This window comes from Manis pentadactyla, chromosome 16 (genome assembly GCF_030020395.1).
Source record: "Manis pentadactyla isolate mManPen7 chromosome 16, mManPen7.hap1, whole genome shotgun sequence".
NCBI classification, from domain to species: domain Eukaryota; kingdom Metazoa; phylum Chordata; class Mammalia; order Pholidota; family Manidae; genus Manis; species Manis pentadactyla.
In genome coordinates this window covers 26027722-26045642 of record NC_080034.1, presented here as the reverse complement: position 1 = coordinate 26045642, position 17921 = coordinate 26027722, and the positions used below count along the sequence as shown (strand labels likewise).

Genomic DNA, 17921 nt, shown 5'->3' with positions numbered 1-17921 from the left:
GGGGTGTATGTGCTTGCGTGTGCATACATACATACGGCCATATTTTAGTCATGCGTCTTTCCTATTTTTCTACAATGTGCATATTTTCCCTATGAAATAAGAAAAAATGAGGTGCTGTATATTGCCATTCAATAGTGATCGAAGATAACTGTGGAATAGATGGTGCAAATAAAAGCCCCTTTAAGATGTTTTTCCTGGGAAAATTCTTCGAAAGGAAATGGAAAACTACAAGCATGTGTTCTAAGATGACAAACTGCCCTCCCGCGGGTGGGGAATGACAGGTAGTGACTGCAGCGGCTGGGACACTGGAAACTGCCTGTTTTCTTTGCCTTTCATATCCATGATCAGAAAATAGCAACTGTGGAGCAAGAACTAAGGCCTGGATAATACCATCCCACATGCATCCACATATAGGTGTTCATCTATATTTCAGAAATGGCATTTTCTCTACCAGTGAATCAATAAGCCAGGAATAGATGATGTTTTTTCCTTAGACTCACTGAAAAGCTCCGATGTAACGTGAGTTACTGAAACATATTTCCCATTAGGGAGTAACAACGTATTCAAAGCAGCAAAGCAGCAAAATTGCTTTACTATGGCATGTTTTGATGGAGAAGGATATGGAAAAAAATCTAAATATAGCAGATGTACGCAACTCGAAACTCAAGCACCATTTTAAGTCTCCTGCAGTTAACTAAAATTGATCTCCCTAACAAGAGCTAAAAATAGCAAGAGGGAAAAAGGGAACAGACAATGACTTTTCATCTCACTCCCTGCAGACATTTTCAGTGACAATGAACATGACCTTCCAGAGCCATCCTAGAGAGCTCAAAAAAGGCTGGCATTTCACATACCACCTCTGTTTACCATCCATTTACCATTTACTATAGCCTACTTTATCTCTATTTTGCCCTTTTGGTATAGATGGCAAAAATAGATAAGCTTGGTATAATAAGCTGTTTTGCTGGGCTGGGTTTTTGTTTTTCCTATTTTCCTTTATATCCCAAAAGAATCTAGCACTATATGCTTTCTGGAGTCAGAAGCAATAGGCACTATAACATACACCAAAATAAATACTCAATTTGCTGTCCACCTGGTCAAAGCCCATCTTATTTTGTCTAGGTGATTGATAAATGATGGGCTTCTCTAAATTCACCAGGGGGACTAGTGGAAGTATAGAAATCCCTTAGATTTCTGCCTGTTATATAGAGACAGTGACTGTCCTTCAACCAGAGCAGAGGAAGGCAAATTCCGATCCATGTGTCCCACCAGTCGGGAGAGAAAAGCACTGAAGTGTGCCTTCAAGAACCCATGCGGGGTGTGACTTAGGGGCTGCCAAGAAGCAGAGAATCGAAAGGTGGAGGAATGAAACAGACAAGCTGTTTTGCATGTTTAACACTTGCTCTCACAACAATATTGAATTTCACCTGGAGAAATTAAGTTTCCTATTCAAGAGACTGCCCTGGTTCCTTAACCTTTCCATTCCGCAGGGCGAGGGTGCCGGCTTGATCAATCTGTTCTGCTTCTTGCCACTGGCAGAGGGACATATTTTAACATACCAGCTGTGCAGTTACCTTGGGTAAGTGACTTAACCACTCTGGGCCTGACAGTCCCCAGCTGTGCAAAGGAGGAGACTAACCACACCTGTCTCACAGAGTGGCTGTGATTGTTAAATATGATAACATATAAGGTGTTTAGAACAGTGCCTGAGCCACAGTAAGCCTTGTATATAACTTTTAACCATTGTTTCTGTTGAAAATGCTTTTGCAAATTTGTCTCCTTTACCTATTTCCTGGATCAAAAACAGAACATACAGTCATGGGGACAATGATTAAGAATGTTTGAAATTGTGCCTCTCCTATTTCCCAGAATTTAACCTAGTTCTCCCTGTAATAAACAGAAAGTGAAAGATGCTTCCCCCGAGGTCATGTGGCCGGGATCTCACATTGTAACATCCTGTTAAGCATTTCAAAGAAAAACCATAGGCTTGCGTTTGATCATGATTCTGTTGTAATGGTGCAATTCTCTCCATGTTTGTTTTGAGAACCTCTCGAGAAGTTCCAGGGAGCATGAACTGCTCTCTCTGGAAGAGGGTCACCAGCGTTTATATCTCAAACATCAGGGGTGCTGTTTTGCCCCTACTTGCCTGAGCCAAGGCCTATGTGTCTGCTTTCCCAGTTGTCCTCCTTGAAAGGGCCTTCCTAACGCACATCACTGCTTTCCGTGGGCAGCTAGCCATGGCGAAGGCCCACAAGCCCGCAGGTGTGAAGAAGCGATCCTCTGCCTGAGCACCAGCTGGCCCTGGCACCCTGCTCCCTGATGCCCTTTCTCTGGACTTCCTTTTTCTCAGCAGCTCTTCTCAGTCACTCAGCAATACTGAGTTAGCACTGCTAGTTTCTCCTCCATGGCAAAACTCAGCTCCTTTCATCATCTGAGCTGCTCTTCTCTGCTCTCATTCTAATTTGTTTTTACACTCCTGGAGCTGAGGTAGTCATCCCTTCACATGGAATGAGTTATAATTTGTTACTGAAATGATTCTGCCAAAGGATTAAAAATGAATTTAATGAAAACATTTTTTTTTTTTTTTTTGCAAATGGAAATTGTAGAAGTCCTCTTGCTGGAGGAAAACATTAACTTAGTACTGCCTGACTCAGTCTGGTTGAAGCCATGAGAAAGCAACCATTTGCCAGCAAAGGTAATTACCTTCAGGCAGACTAGTAGCTCTGATATCTTCATTCATTCATTCATTCAATATTTATTGAGCGTCTACTATGTGCAAGATATTAACAGGCGCTGGGAATTCCAAAATGAGTAAAACACGCATTCTCCCCTCAAAAAGTAGGGAAGATAACAGTAAGTTAAACAATAGAAAATTACCCTAAGGACAAGTGAGCTTTGGTACAAAGTGCCATGAGGGCATAGAAGGAGCAACTCCTTGTCTTGGTACCTTGTTGGGGACGAGTCAGAGATCTAGGGGGGAGGGTGCAGGGTGTGGCCCTGCCCCCTCATACTGGCCACTGAAACAGCCACCAGGGATCCAGGCATCTAATATAAGCTGTGACATTTTCAATTCAATTGTTGGATACAAATCATTCATCTGTGTGAGATGAAGAAGCTTCAAGGACACAGGAAGAGGACAAATGGATACCTAATGAAAAATAGCCTCAAACTGCTGACGTGGAATGGAGAGAAAGATATCCCACAGAATATATCCAACTTGGAGCTATTACCTGGGGCACAATATCCATCATCCTTAAAAAGCAGGAGACCCTCCATATTTGCTCTTGCACACACTGAGACCTTCATTTGCACACTTACAAGAGCCCAGGCTAGGCCCCTGGAAGTTACAGTGGTGTGAGAGAGAACTGCCAGTTTAGGGACAAGATCAACATTCTGCCTTTGTCAGAGTGGAGCAGGCCTGAAGTGGGCCGCGGCAGCCGCATCCCTAATAGAAGGCCACTGGATCTGACCAATGCCAGAGAGTTAGAAGAGCTGGTTTTGACACTTGCCTCTGCCACCACCAGCTGTGTCACCTTGGGCAAGTCCGCTCACCTCTCCACAGCTCAGTGTTCTGATCTGTAAAACGGATTAGTAAGAGTTCCTATCTCTGTGCTTGCCGCCCAGCAGGGCACTTCAAAAATGGTCAACAGCACATTTACTTGGTAAGGGGAATTGAAGCTCATGGATTAGCAGTGCAATTAAGGTAAAAGGCACACATTTTAACACTGTTGGTAAGTTTTCCACAACTCTCAAAAGGACCCCCTGTCTTTCTCTGTCTCTTTAAAACCATTTCATTCTCCCTCCCTCCCTCCTCTGGGCCAGGCTCTGTTAACATCCCTTCTGAGGCCTAATTCCCACTCCATCTGTCCCCTCTGCCTACACAGTCCCTGGCCATACTTGTTCCTGGCAGTGCCTTCCAGCCTTGAGGACTCAGCTCCATTAGCCAGGGAGGGTGTCTGAGACTTGCCCTTATTCTGTCTTTGCATCAAATTTTGTGAGCGTTAAACTATAAATGAATTTTCTTTCCTGTTCTGGGTAAAAAATGATTTGAGTTTACTGGATTACTGGCTTTAAATGAGTGAACCAGAGGCCAGCTAGGGATCTGACAGTCAGAAAGTCTGACTCGGCCTGGGCCTCATTTACAAACAGTGCTGTAGGGACAGCACCACGTTGGACGCTCCATCCTGTCACTGGCAAGGCACTTTGCCCCTCTACGGGCTGCTCAGTTTCCCCTCCTGTCAAATGCACATTGGCCGTGATTCCTAGGTCTTCTAACCAAAAGTGTGGTGATACTATTAAAAGCTCCATTTATGACATTCGAAACAACTTGCAAAGGTGTTCAAATGTGTTCTTGAGAACATCCGTGCCCAGAGTCAAACTGGCAGCTTTAAGGACCTTTGCTCTAATTGGTCCATGTGTGGGGGTGCCTGCCAGCTCCTGAAGCCCTGTGGGAAGTGGCTTCACAAGGCTGGACTTGCGCAGACTGGGCTTATTTTATACCCTCTACAATCATACATATCATAGCCATGTCTGTGATATGTGTGATTACCATACACCATCCTGCATAAGCTCAGGATTCCTGTATGTGAACTAGACTTTCAAGGAAATCACATTTCACAAATATCTCCTGTATTATATTGCTTCTTTCATCAGCCCATTTTACTTAGACACCTACTGCTTCTCACAATGGCTCTTTGAGGATAAAACTGATGGCTATTTTAAAGGCCCCAAGAAGCTCAGGAACTGGACGGTGATTACAAAGAAGCCCCCAGGCATTTGCTCTTGGGGGTGCTGTAATCTAACCTGCAGGCCATGTATGGGACAGCCAGTCATTCTCTTCCTGGGAGTGCTTATTAATCAAACCAGCCTCACCCTGATTGAGGACCCAGGAGGGTGCCAGCTCTTCCTGGTTGGCCTGGGAATTTCCTAGTTTCAGCACTGAACATTCCCAGGAATCCCTCAGTCCTGGCTGAACCAGTGGGTCACCCTAATACCCAGGGTTCCCAAATTTCAGTGTCTTCAAGAATGAACACATGTGATGATTAAAACTGCAGATTTCTGGGGTGGGTGATTCTGGTCTAATTGTTTTCCTGACCATACTAAGGTTACCGTGAACCCAGCATTTCAGGGTTGTTAATCTTGTTTGTCTTTTCTAGGTTGCTGACAAACGTTTACGTCTGGAAAGGGCCGCAGAGCTTACCTGGTCCTAGTTTGGCCACGGCATAGAGGAGGTCATAGTTAAGGACTGGCGTGGCGTCACTGACGGGCTGCCAGCCAACAGGAGGAGAGGCAGGGGGCGAGATGAGAAACTGTTTGGCGGGCTGTGGTGGAGCCAAATGCAGTTTGTCTCCATCTGTCTCTGGAGTCTGAACCTTCCCAACAGAGTAGAAATGAAGACACATTATTCATCATGGCCTCAGGTGCACCACGTGGGTACACTAAGATGCAGAGGCTCACTTTTAGCCTGTGACAAATGATGGACCAGGCTATAATATTAATTACTACTTACCATACACCACGTGCTTAATTATTTTGTTTTATACTTTAAATAGTGGATCTCAACTTTTTGCATGCTTCCGAATTAGCTGGGAAGCTTACTAAGGCAGAGAGTGCTGAGCTCCACTCCCGGAGTTCCTGACTCAGCAGGTCTGTGGTGGGTCCCGAGAATACACATTGCTAATAAAGTTCCCAGGTGATGCTGACTGTTGGTCCCCAGACCCCTCCCTCCCTTCTTTCTTTTCTCTCTCTCTCTCTCTCTTTTAATTGAGGTGATACCTAACATGGAATTAACCAATATAATAATCATTGGTATTTAGTACAGTCCCAATGTTGTGCATTGTTTGATGGTGGTATTTCTATCCAGATCCAAAGCATTTTCATCATCCCAAAGGAAACTCTGGAACCATTAAACAGTTACTGCCATTTCTGCCCCCATCAGCCCCTGTCAACTATCAGTGTGCTTTCTGTCTCTATAGAATTATTTATTCTGGACATTTCATATGAATGGAATCAGAACATGTGACCATTTGTATCTAGTTTCTTTCACTTAACATAACATTCTCAGGGTTCATCCATGTTGTAGCATGCAGCAATACTTCATTGCTTCTTATGGTAGAATAATATTCCACTGAATGGATAGATCAGCATTTATCTGTTAATCTACTTGGACAGATGGACATTTGGGTTGTTTCTACTTTTTAGCTATTGTGAATAGTGTAGCTATGAATATATGTGTACATGTATTTGTTTGAGACCTAGTTCAATTCTTTTAGATATTTACCTAGAAGTGGAAACTGAAATACATTATTGCTGACTGTAAGTATGATGTTGTACAGAGATCTCTGGAGCTTATTCATCTCGTTTGATGAATTTTATCCCTGTTGGTTAGCAGATCCTCATTTTCCCTTCCTCCTAATCCCTGGTAACTATCATTTCCACTCTTTGGTTCTATTAATTTGACTATTTGAGACACCTCATATAAATGGAACCATGCTATAAACGGAATTATAATGGAAAGACAATATTTACCATAAGACGCCTTGCAGACTGTCCGTACTATTAAAAATGATCTACAGACTCAATGTGATCAAAATCCCAGTAACATCTTTTTTAAAACAGAAATAGAAAATAATTCTGAAATTCATATAGAACCACAAAATGCCACAAATAGCCAAATGAATCTTGAGAAAGAAGGACATCATACTTCCTGATGTAAAAATATGTTACAAAGCTATGGTAATCAAACTAGTAAGGTGTTGGCATCAAGGCAGACATAGACCAATGGAACAGAACAGAGTGTTTAGAAATAAATCTACACATACAAGATGAACTGTTCTTCAATAAGGGTGCCAAGAATACACAATGAAGATAAGACAGTCTCTTCAATAAATGGTGCTGGGAAAACTGGATATTCATATTCAAAACAATGAAATTGGACCCATACCTTATACCATACATAAAAATCAACTGAAACTGGATTAAAGACTTAAAACATAAGACCTGAAACTATAAAACTCCTAGAAGAAAATATAGGGGAAAGCTTCATGACATTGACTTTGGCAATGATTTCATGGATATGACACCAAGGGCACAGGCAACAAAAATAAAAATAAACAAATGGGAGTACATCTAACTAAGTTTTCTGCACAGGAAAGTAAACTACCAAGAGTGAACTACCCACAGAGTGAAAAGGCAATCCTATGGAATGGGAAAACGTATTTGCAAACCATATATAGGATAAAAGGTTAATTTCCATAATATGTTAGAAACTCCTATAATTCAATAGTAAAAACCAACAAACTAAAAACTCAATTAAAAAGTGGGCTAAGAACTCAAATAGACATTTCTCTAAAGAAGACATACAAATGGTCAACAGGCATTTGAAAAAATGCTCAGGTGACTAATTACCAGGGCAGTGCAAATAAAAACCACAATGAGAAATCATCTTACACCTGTCAGATGGCTATTATCAAAACAAAAACAAAAACAAAAACAAAACAAAATAAGAGACAACAAGAGTTGGCAAGGATATAGAAAAATTGGAACGCTTGTTCTCTATTGGCAGGAATGTGTAATGATGTAGCTGCTATGGAAGTTTCTCAAAAAATTAAAAATCAAACCACCATATACCAGCAATCCCACTTCTGGATGTTTATTGTAAAGAATTTAAATCAGGCTCTTGAAGAGATATTAGCACTCCTGTGTTCACTGCAGCACTATTCACAATAGCCAAGATGTGGAAACAATCTAAATGTTCATTGACAGATGAATGGATGATGAAAATGTGGTATATACATACAATGGAATACTATTTAGCCTTGAAAAGAAGCAAAGTCTATGTTCTTTTCACTATGTTATCTTTGTAGAGCCCAAAGGTAGAAACAATGCTTATTCACCAGTAAGAGATGGATCAAGGTATCTAATGAGGAAGTGAGGACACTGAGGCAACATTACGAACCCTAAGTTTGTATTGCTGTGGACTTCATGAGCATGGGGAAGAATTCCTCTTTGGCATAGCCAGAATTTATGTCTGGATGAAATAAAACAAACTTGATTTCCATATGTTTGCAACCTTTTCTCATGAATATGAATATTGGAAAGGGATACAGTCCACTAAAACTGTCATACAACTTAAGTTTTAATTATAACCCTACCAGGAAGGTTAGGAGTAGCTGTGACCAGAGCATTATTATTACAACTACTAGCTAGCATTTATTGTGCATTTAACAAATGCTAGGCACTTTAACACACAATAATTCATTTAATCCTCATAACAACAGTATGGGGTATATCATCATATGTCATCATCCCCATTTTATAGATGAGGAAACTGAGACCCAGGGAGGTTGTGTAGCTTACGTGTTAGAACCAGGCTGTCAGTCCTCAGAGTCTCTTTCTAAGCCTCTGTGCTGTCCCTGCCTGGAAATCATGAGATAGGCTTATTTCTCCATGAATTATAGACCACAAAACAATGAAAGTAGAAACGGCTCCATTTGCATTTTAAAAGGCAAAAAATAATGTAGGAATTACCTTCAGTATTTAAAAATTAACTTTCGTAGGAATTACCTTACCTGTGCGAAGTAGAGTTTTAATTTTTTCCCTCTGAACTGAGTCTCATGAAGCTCTATCCTGGCTCGGGCTGCAGATTTGGGATTGCTGAAGTTTATTCGGACACGTCTGAAACTCTTAAATAGCTGGAACGTCACACAGTCATCATAAGTCCGGAATAGACCCTCAAATTTTTCCTGATGAAAACAAATACAGGAAAATCCATTGGTCATGTATCTTGCATGATGCCTGATCTGACAAAAACAATTAAAAGAATAAATCAATAGGCTACTCTTAACACATAATTAAAACACAATGCTGGGAATGTAGTTTTTTTCACCTGTTGGTCTGTTACCAGATGCTAACCATGCTGATGGACTCAGTCAAAGGATTCATAACCTGGATCCAGGGGTCCATAGAGGGTCAGTAATGGGGTTTGAAGTGTATTAAAAACCTGAAAATTATGCAAAATGTTGAGTAAGTTTCTGTGTATATGTTTTTTTTTTCCCCCTGTGGAGAAGGATCAGAGCTGTCAGATGGTTCTCAAAGGAGTCCATATCTCCAAAATATTACTGCTGTTGAGTAAAGATTTTGATAGACATTATTAATGATTATCAATCCAGTGGCACTATATTGGCTAAAGCTATCATGGCCCACACTACCCAAACCCTTCCAGTCAAACAGTCCATGTGATCAGTCCTGGCCAATGAAATGTGTGTGGAAGGCAGGGAAAAGCCCATGAGACAATTTTTCTGACTCTTTCACTGTAGATGTCAGGGTGTTCCAGATGGTACAGTAGTCAGAAACAAGATTCTCCTCAGCCTGGCTCCCTGAGTGGCTATGTGGAGCAGAAATATTATACTACAATTTTGCCTTGGCAAGGAAAAAAAATCTAAAAACCACTTTTGCATTAAGCCACTGAGCTTTGGGGATTATTTTATTCCCACAGCACAACTAAGCCTATCACAATACAAAGAAATCATTTTTAAAAATTTGATTCCGTACAATTTCAATTCAACTGAACAAATCTCAATTAAATGCTCACTTTGTACAAGGCATGGTCTCTAGGCTAAGGAGGATACAGAGATGAATATCGTTTTGTTCTGACTCTCAATGATCTAACAATCTAATGTGAGAGGCAGACACAGACACAAATAAAAGAATACTCACAGGACTGAAGAAAGACATAAAAAGAAAATTAGAGAATGAAAAAATATATATATATATATTAACACCATCTGTCTGGTTGCTCTTGGCTTTAAAAAATCTTTATTAAAAGTAATAAAACCAGACATGTTAAGTTACTGTGTGTTCTTAATGGAGAAATTGCCACTAAGAAAATAACTTCTATTAAAAAAACCCCAACAACCCTGATTCTTTTATTTCTACTATGAAAGGTATTTTATTGTAAGAGTGAGTACAAATGGGAATGAAGAGGCAAGAAAGATTAGTACTGCAAGACTCACTGAATTTTGATTCCTCAGAGACCTGGGGGATAGTTAACTCAACCTTTCCCTCCTCACCCCTATCATTTTACAAATCAGGACCCTAAGGTCTGAAGAGATAAGGACCTGCCCATGGTCACTTGGCAGTTAGTGGCAGAGCCATGACCAGGCCACAGTCCCTGTGACCCTGAATACAGACAAGCTTTCAGCTACATAAAAAAAAATCACACTGCCAGATTAAGAGCAAGAGACAGTTGATTGATTAAAATTACAAGGTGGATAGCAATAAACCCACCCAAGGCTCGTATGTGACCACATCTATCAACAACAAGATGCAGGGTTGTAAAATCGCTGACCTCTGAGTTGCTTAGGAAGAGGAACTCAGGTGTCAGGCGAGGTCTTCCTAACTCTTGAGCAACCAATGATCTTGCCTCGACTCTCAAGCCCATGGCTTATGACCTTTCCAAATGCTGCTTCCTGTATCTGAGATTCCTCCAAGCATGGCCCTCCATGGTTCCCCCCATTTTTGACTCTTGGGTCTGCCCACACTTTTTCTTGTATGCATATCTGTTCAGTCCAGAACCCCAAAGAATACATTCAAAGCAAGGTTTTTTTTGAAGTTTCATGACATGGAGATTTGAGGGATTCTTTCTCCCCTTTTCTGGCTCCCCTCATATTCCCCCTTCCTTATCAAGAGCAAAACAAGAATTTTTCCTCGTCTATTCCTTGGGCAGTTTTTTCTTGGTCTCTCAAAGCCTGGGATGAGCCAGCTCCCCGACCTGGGGCTTCAGTTACCACTCCAAGGGGGCTCGGTAAGGACTTATTCCCAACAATACCATGTCTTCCTGAACAGGAGTCCTGTGGAATACGATGTTGTCTGGTTCCTCACAATGACAGAACCCTCAGCCGGCCAGACCAGGGTGTTGGTTTGATTACTTTGGGGGAATTCTTAGGACTGGGAGGAATTAAGAGATTAAAAACTCTTACTCTTATATAGAAATATTCATATCTTTTAGGACTAAAGCCTTGGGTCTTCTTTGTAGCTCTGTTTGTCCATTTTCAGTTTGGGGGTGCCACCTTCTCAGCTCCCACCACCAACCCCAAGGCCTAAGCATGGGCAGTAAGACCAGTTTTGGAGGGGGGCTGCTCTTTTCCTTGGAGCCTAATTCCTTGCTTTTCATTGTGTATTTCTTTTTAAGCCTTACCTTGTAACTCAGCTATTCAGAGCTGTTTGGCCTCAAGAGCCTGAATTAGAAGGAAGGAATCAAGGAGTCTCGGGCGCTGGGCTTGGGGAGGGGTCAATGGATGGCCTATGGTGCTGCAGCTGCTGGGAGCTTGGCAGACGTCAGTAACTGAAAGCAACTGTTTTCCCCTCCAGGCCTCAAAAGAGGGCCCAGGCAGCTACTATCATCAAGCTAGAGTTGGCAAGTGGCAGAAACCTGATATCCTTTGTTTTGGGCTCATGCCAACCTGCAAAAGGAGGTCTTTCACCAAACCCAGGGTGTATGAGCCACAGATCAGGGGTCAGGGTTTTCATTTTTGGACCAGCTGGGGAACCAAACTCTACAATGGTAATAATAAAAAGCAATGAACATTCATTTGGCTGGCCCTCTCTTCACAGGTCTTTTGGGAACTTGCAGTGGCAGGAGGTGACAGCTGGCTGAGAATTGGGGATTTGCTGGTTATCTCTATTTTTTTTTCCATTAGTGACATGACAAACCTTTCATTTTCTAAGACAACAGGACACCAGACCAAATTGTTTAGGGGTAAACCCAGCACAGTAAACCTGCCAGATGTACCCTTAGGCAAAAGAGTGACAAGAACACAGCTGCCACCAGGGTCTCCCACCTGCCTTTACAGCAAATCTGTGATTTTGATGCCCATACTCATACTGTGCTGTTCTCCGCTGGTCAGTTTCTTCCAGGCTGGTACCACATAAACCCAACCAATTCTTCATTTCCTCCATAGTTAGTTCTCCTAGTAGCCACTAGTTTGAATCAAGTCCTGAAGCAGGGATCTCAAAATATGGCTTCTGGACCTTGCTACACACTTAAAATTTACTGAGGATCCTGAAGAATGTTTGTTAATATGAGTTTCATCTAGAAATCTTTATTGTACCTGAAATCAAAACTGCATAGTTTAAAAATATTTATTTATAAACCCATTTAAAAGTAACAATAATAAACTCATATGTTAAAATAATCTTCTTATGGAAAATAACTACTTTCTGAAGCAAGGAAAAATTTTGTGAAAAGATTGGCATTATTATACACTTTTGCCCAAATCACTAATTTCTGATTTAATAGAAGACACCTGGACTCTCATATCAGCTTCTATATTAATTCTGTTACACTCCACTGTTTTATCTGAAGGGCATGAAGAAAAGCTGGCCTCACCTAAATATATCCTTGGAAGAGGAAAGTATAATTTAATAGCCTTTCAAATAACTGTGAATATTCTTCCTTGATACTTCAATAAAACATGACAGGTGGCAGTTTTCTAAAGTATATTGCAATGTTGAATCTGAAGCCATAATAAAATAACATTTTTACTTGCTTATATTAAAGTCCATTTATCTGTTTTGCACCTTTAAGGGATATTTACCCATGTATGATTCTGTAGTAGTGTAAGTAGTGTACATTGGTCATTTGGAAAATATTGGTTCCCTGAGTTATGAAGCTTTTCCAAATGTTAACCCATTTCATTACATGATATAAAAAGAAATCACTCATTATTATTACCACCTATTTCACCTCGAAGTCTGTAGAGATTGGAAAGCTGTCAGATTCATGTGGATATAATGTCCAACATTCTAATTTTTGCTTGAAAGTTCCCTCTTTAACATTGGCAACAAACACTGTCAGTTATTTCCCTTAGAGCAGCATGCTCATTCACTCATTTTTGAGAAACCGTCTGCCGAATATCTAAGTCTACAGAACTGTAGTTTGCCTTTTGGGTGTAGTTCCAGTAAAAAAGTGGCATCGCATAAAAAAAAAAAAAAAAGAAAAACCACAAGTGCCTAATTCAGCTTAGAATGGCTTAGAATGCTTCCTCAAGTCAAAATTATTTTCGTATGCCACAGAGGTGCTTTGTGTGTATTCCCCATTTCATTGTTCAGGTTATTAAAAAGGCATGTGCTCAAGGATAAAGTGTTAATAAAACTAATAACTTTTGCTGCTTCATCAAGGGCATTCTTAGGTAAAATTGGTATTTTCTTACTTCCTTTTCCCTTTTTTTTTAAACCTCTGTGCACCTGTGAAGAGCACAGATCTTACTTGTATAGTTTGGTGCCACTGCACTGGCTTATACCAAAATACCAGGTGCCTTAACCACTATTGCTTTTGCACCATGGGTGTAAGTGTCAACACAGTTGAGAAGGCAACTAATGTCTTAGCATTACCATGGAAATAGTTTTGGCCTCATGGGAAATGGTCTTGGGAACTCTTAGGTGTCTGAAGAACACCCTTGGAGAGCAGCTGTACAATAAGATCTCAGAAAAAGGATTCAGTTGGCTTGGGGTGAAGACAAGAGATCTTGTGAGAATCATAAGGATGCCATATAGTGGAAGTCAAAGAAAAGCTATCATTTAAGGAACTATGGTGTTTAGTAATTAAATGCTGCAGGGAAGTCAAAGGGGATGAAGATGGTCTTGGCAAATGGGAGACCACTGGCGATCCTACTGAGACTATTTGAACAGATGTGGAGGTGAAACACAGATTATTATAGATTGAGGAGTGAAAGGCAGGGAAAAAGTCAGAGAGAGTTTGCCAGCGAGAAAGAGGGAGCTGGGATTTTGACTGCATGAGAAGTCAGGGTCACGAGATGTTTAGGAGTGTGGGGAGATGCTCATTTGAAGAAATGAATATAGTGATGAAGCAGACAGATGAGACAGGGAAGAGGAGAGGGTAACGGACGGTGGAGAAGACAAAGGGGCTTCAGAAAGAGATCTAGGCATTTCTGTGAGAGGAGGTGATGAGGTAAGGCTGGATGAATTTGGAAATGGAACAAGCAAAATTGAGGGTGGCTTTTTTGTCTCAGAGAAGTGAGAGGTGTGGTCCTCTTCAGAGTAGGCAAGGTGAAGGGAGAATAAGAGCTTGAGGGGCTTGCGGAAGATTTAGAAGAACTGCTAAAGTCAGAGGGAAGGAGAGGCAATGCGGATGAATCAAAGGACAGTGTTACGGGTTGAAATATGTTTCCCCCAAAGGGCCTGTTGAAGTCCCTAGTACCTCAGAACATGACTTTTATCGGGAATAGGGTCATTGAAGATGTCATCAGTTAAGATGAGGTCATACTGGAGTGGGGTGGGCCCTTAACCCAATACGACTGTTGTAACAAGAAGACAACTATGCAAAGACAGAGAGATATAAAAAGAACGTCAGGTGAAGATGGAAGATTGGAGTGACGTATCCACAGCCAAGGAATGCCACAGATTGCCAGCACACTGCAACTACCAGAAGAGATGAAGAAAGATTGCCCTACAGGTTTCAGAGGGGGCATGACCTGGCGTACAGGAAGGAAAGCTCAACCAGAGGGCAGCGGCTTCAGAGAGCAGTTTACCCCTGTAAAGTACTGAACAACAGTACAGAATCATCAGGGAGCAAATCAAGGGAGTTCAGAGCTTCGTTTCCTGGATCTGGGATGCTAAGAGCAGCGGAATGGTCCGCCCTTACTGCGGGGATGGAAGGGAAAAGGTGCCCCTGAGAGCAGTGTAGGATTGGGGAAGGGGCGAATGTGCAGGGATTATTTCAGGACACAAATCATACTCTGAGGAAAATTAACAAGGGCCCTAGAGAAAAAAATGAGATACATCAGGAGATGAGTTGACAGGAGAATGAGCCAGGGACTGGATGAGATGCGGAAACAGGAAAGCATGTGGTATAAATGGAGGAACTCAGGAAACAATACCCTTAGCATGGTAAAAAAAAAGACGCACGTAACAAAGGTCACCAGAAAGGTAGGGTGACATAGGTAGAAGTCCACATAGGTCTGGGGGCTTGGGACCCAAAAAGTGATTTGATCTTTTTGTTCTGATCCATTTTCATCAGTGTCCTTTATGTAGCAAGAATGATAAGGTACACACAAAAATATTCCAGGCAGTATGCCTGAGAATTGTGGAGTTGGCTGCTTACCAGAGAATGAGGATCCAGGCCTAACTCAGGCCATACTTAAATGAAATAATTCTATGGTTTCAAATAGGATCCCTTTGGGTGTTTAAATTTTCTACCTTTACATGTCTTTGCTCCCCTTGAGCAGCCTGGGTTTGTGGAGGTGTACGCAGAGGCACTGCTGCAAACTGAGGCACCTATTGCCTTACTTGGAGAAGCTCACTGCTGGTTTCTTCATTCTCCTTATTTCCTCTCCATTATAATTATTTGTTTGTTTATTATTTGTGCCCCACATTTAAAAGATTCAAACTTGGATTATCAAGATATATATAAAAACAAAATAAAATAGAAACTGAGGACAGAAAGAGGAAAACAAGAGTAGAAACATGAATTGGAGTCATGAAGGAGGTCTGTTCAGAAAAGCAGAAAAGCTTCTCAAGGAGTCTCGACCATCTGCCAAGCAGGGGCCAGGATTTTACTTCTCATCTTTATCAAAGCCCACAACATATTACAGTAATCCTCATCAGTTACATGGTTCCCAGGGTCAAAAGGATAAAGATAAGAATGGCCTTAAAAGTAGACAGAGAAACCTGTGCAGGGTCCTGATAAAGGAGCTACAGGATGTGAAGACCACTGTCCTCAGCAGTTACAGAACATAAACCAAGGAGTAACTGATCTATTACAGCTTCCAATCAAAATGGAAGCAACTATTATTTTATTTATTTATTTATTTATTTATTTTTAAAAATCAATAGCCTTTAACAGCGATCCCAGGACCTAGGAGGTGCTCAGTGTATTCTATTTGTCTAGTTAACACAAAACCCCAAGGTATTTTATAGAATATAAGAATATTAAGATATTACCTTCATTTTAAACAATATCACCTAATATCTTATCTCTCTGACTTCTCACTTTTCTGAACAGGCAATGATTCCTACCCTTGCGTAGCATCTGAAGCAACTGGAAACCAGAGCATGCAGTGACCTCCACTGAGTCATACGACTAGCTAGCTAGCAAAACCAGGACCAATAAGCTCAGGTTGTTCATACCACATAAACATCATTGATCCCATGCAAAGCAGTGCGAAGTCTGAAAAACGAGAACAAGAGAGCCAGCTTTCCTTGCCAGCCCCAAAGGGCAGTGCTGTCCTGGGAGATGTGGCTGCTCAGAAAGTCCAGGCGTGCCTTTACCTGTGTTCCCAATGGTACTGTGGACCTTCAGGTACTGTTCAGTTTTCTCATGACCCCTTTGGGTGTAAACTATCTTAAGAAGAAATTCAGCTTCTCCCCAAATCACTAGGCTCTCATCTATCCCAGAAACTGTTGAAGAATGAAACAATTCCTTTAGGTTTCTCACCTCTCAGTAGGTACCTCTGACAAGTCCTGTGCAAAGTCCACGTTTAAGGCTCACCCTGGAGTTTGCAGGCTGCTCGGGAGGGCCTCCTGTCAGAAGGACCGCTATTGTAAATCCCCCATGATGCAGACTCTTTGCGCAAAAGGACTGACCAGGCCTGCATGAGGGGGTTTTAATACCTGGAATCAAACCTGCCAGGATGTCTTAGGCCAGGTTGACTTGTTTTGATCATGCTTTGTTCCATTTGTGGTCCTGAGGTGACCTAAATAAAAAATCTTTATGAAAAGGAGGCTCTCAACCCCTCTTTACTGATAAAGGAAGTGGACAGACTTCATTACCACATGACTGCTTTGAGAAAAGGTAACTCGATGGTTAAGGCCCAAAAGCCTATCCCTTCTCAGTGAAGTCCTTGTGAGAGTCACAGATCAACTCAGCCCCAACCTCTAAAAAGACCATCTTTGTCCTAATCCCGTGTGGATTCATCGCAGGCTTCTCTCAGAAGAATGCTTTCCACGGTCTGTGTTCTTTCATTTCCAGTAGCATCCCTGAAGTTCAGTGTGGCTAGAGGACTTTGTTTTATTTCTCTATTGTTAAGGAAGTCTCCATTTCCCTAACACCACTGACCTGCCGTCTGTGCATTTAGAACGGGAAAAACAAAACCCCAAAACTCCAAAACCAAGAAAGTGTACAGGGGCTAGAAACTGGAATGATCTCTGAATGGTGTGCGCGGGGAATCTAAGTATTGTGGAGCCTGACACTTTTGCAACCTGGAAAGCCCTCTTTAAGCAAAGTAGTACACAAGTAGGCACAAAGGTGGGACTTTCTTTTTTGGAATGAACACACAAAAAATTGTAAGAAATAGCTTGTAAATTTTATGAAAATTTACAGGGTCCTGCCAGAGTCTTGAGAGAGGCCCATGCAAATGAAGGGCCCTAACGCTGAAGTTTCATTCACTTCCCAGGAAATACATTCAGGAGAATGGCAGGTACACTGAGTTGTCAGCAAGTAGTGTGGAGCCCAGGTTTTCAGAAGAGCTGCAGCGACCACAGAGCTCATACTGCTCTCAGCTGATGAGGCCCGTTCCCTGAAATGTCTGAATCCCCAGGAGGAGAGCCAAGACTCTTGACTCTGCGAAGTTACAGTCCATTGCATGAGGGATGGCTGAGCATGTAGTGCTGCACCTGCCGGGACCCATTTTGTAAATACCCAGAGGGCGCATAAGGAGGAAAGCAAGTGAGAGGGATGCTTGGAACCTGTCCCGGCAGCTGTTCAAGTGCCAAGTGAGTAGATGGAGAGGGGGCCCTGCAGGGGGCACTGCCTGCATGCCTGGACCCTTGTTGGGTCTGAGTCTGTGAAGTGAATGCCCACCGGATGGGAGAGTGAGACCCTTCCAGCACCTGAATCCCGGGTTTGTTCTGATGGGTCACCCTGCCCCCACCAAGAGTGCCCAGGGGGCATGGAGCCTGCCTGT

At 42.0% G+C, this 17921-nt stretch overlaps 1 protein-coding gene across 4 annotated transcripts in view; it reads right to left on the bottom strand.

Annotated features, from left to right (window-relative positions):
• RCAN2 (regulator of calcineurin 2) overlaps positions 1–17921 on the bottom strand; it is a 237206-nt gene that overhangs the window by 10769 nt on the left and 208516 nt on the right. For 3 of the 4 annotated variants that reach the window (XM_036927411.2, XM_036927410.2, XM_036927412.2), the window contains 2 exons: positions 8571–8744; positions 5201–5372 (listed from right to left, as the gene is read on the bottom strand). In XM_036927411.2, the coding sequence (XP_036783306.2) occupies positions 5201–5372; positions 8571–8744 (346 nt within the window). The remainder of the gene's footprint in view (positions 1–5200; positions 5373–8570; positions 8745–17921) is intronic. The other variant, XM_057494096.1, reaches the window with a different exon arrangement.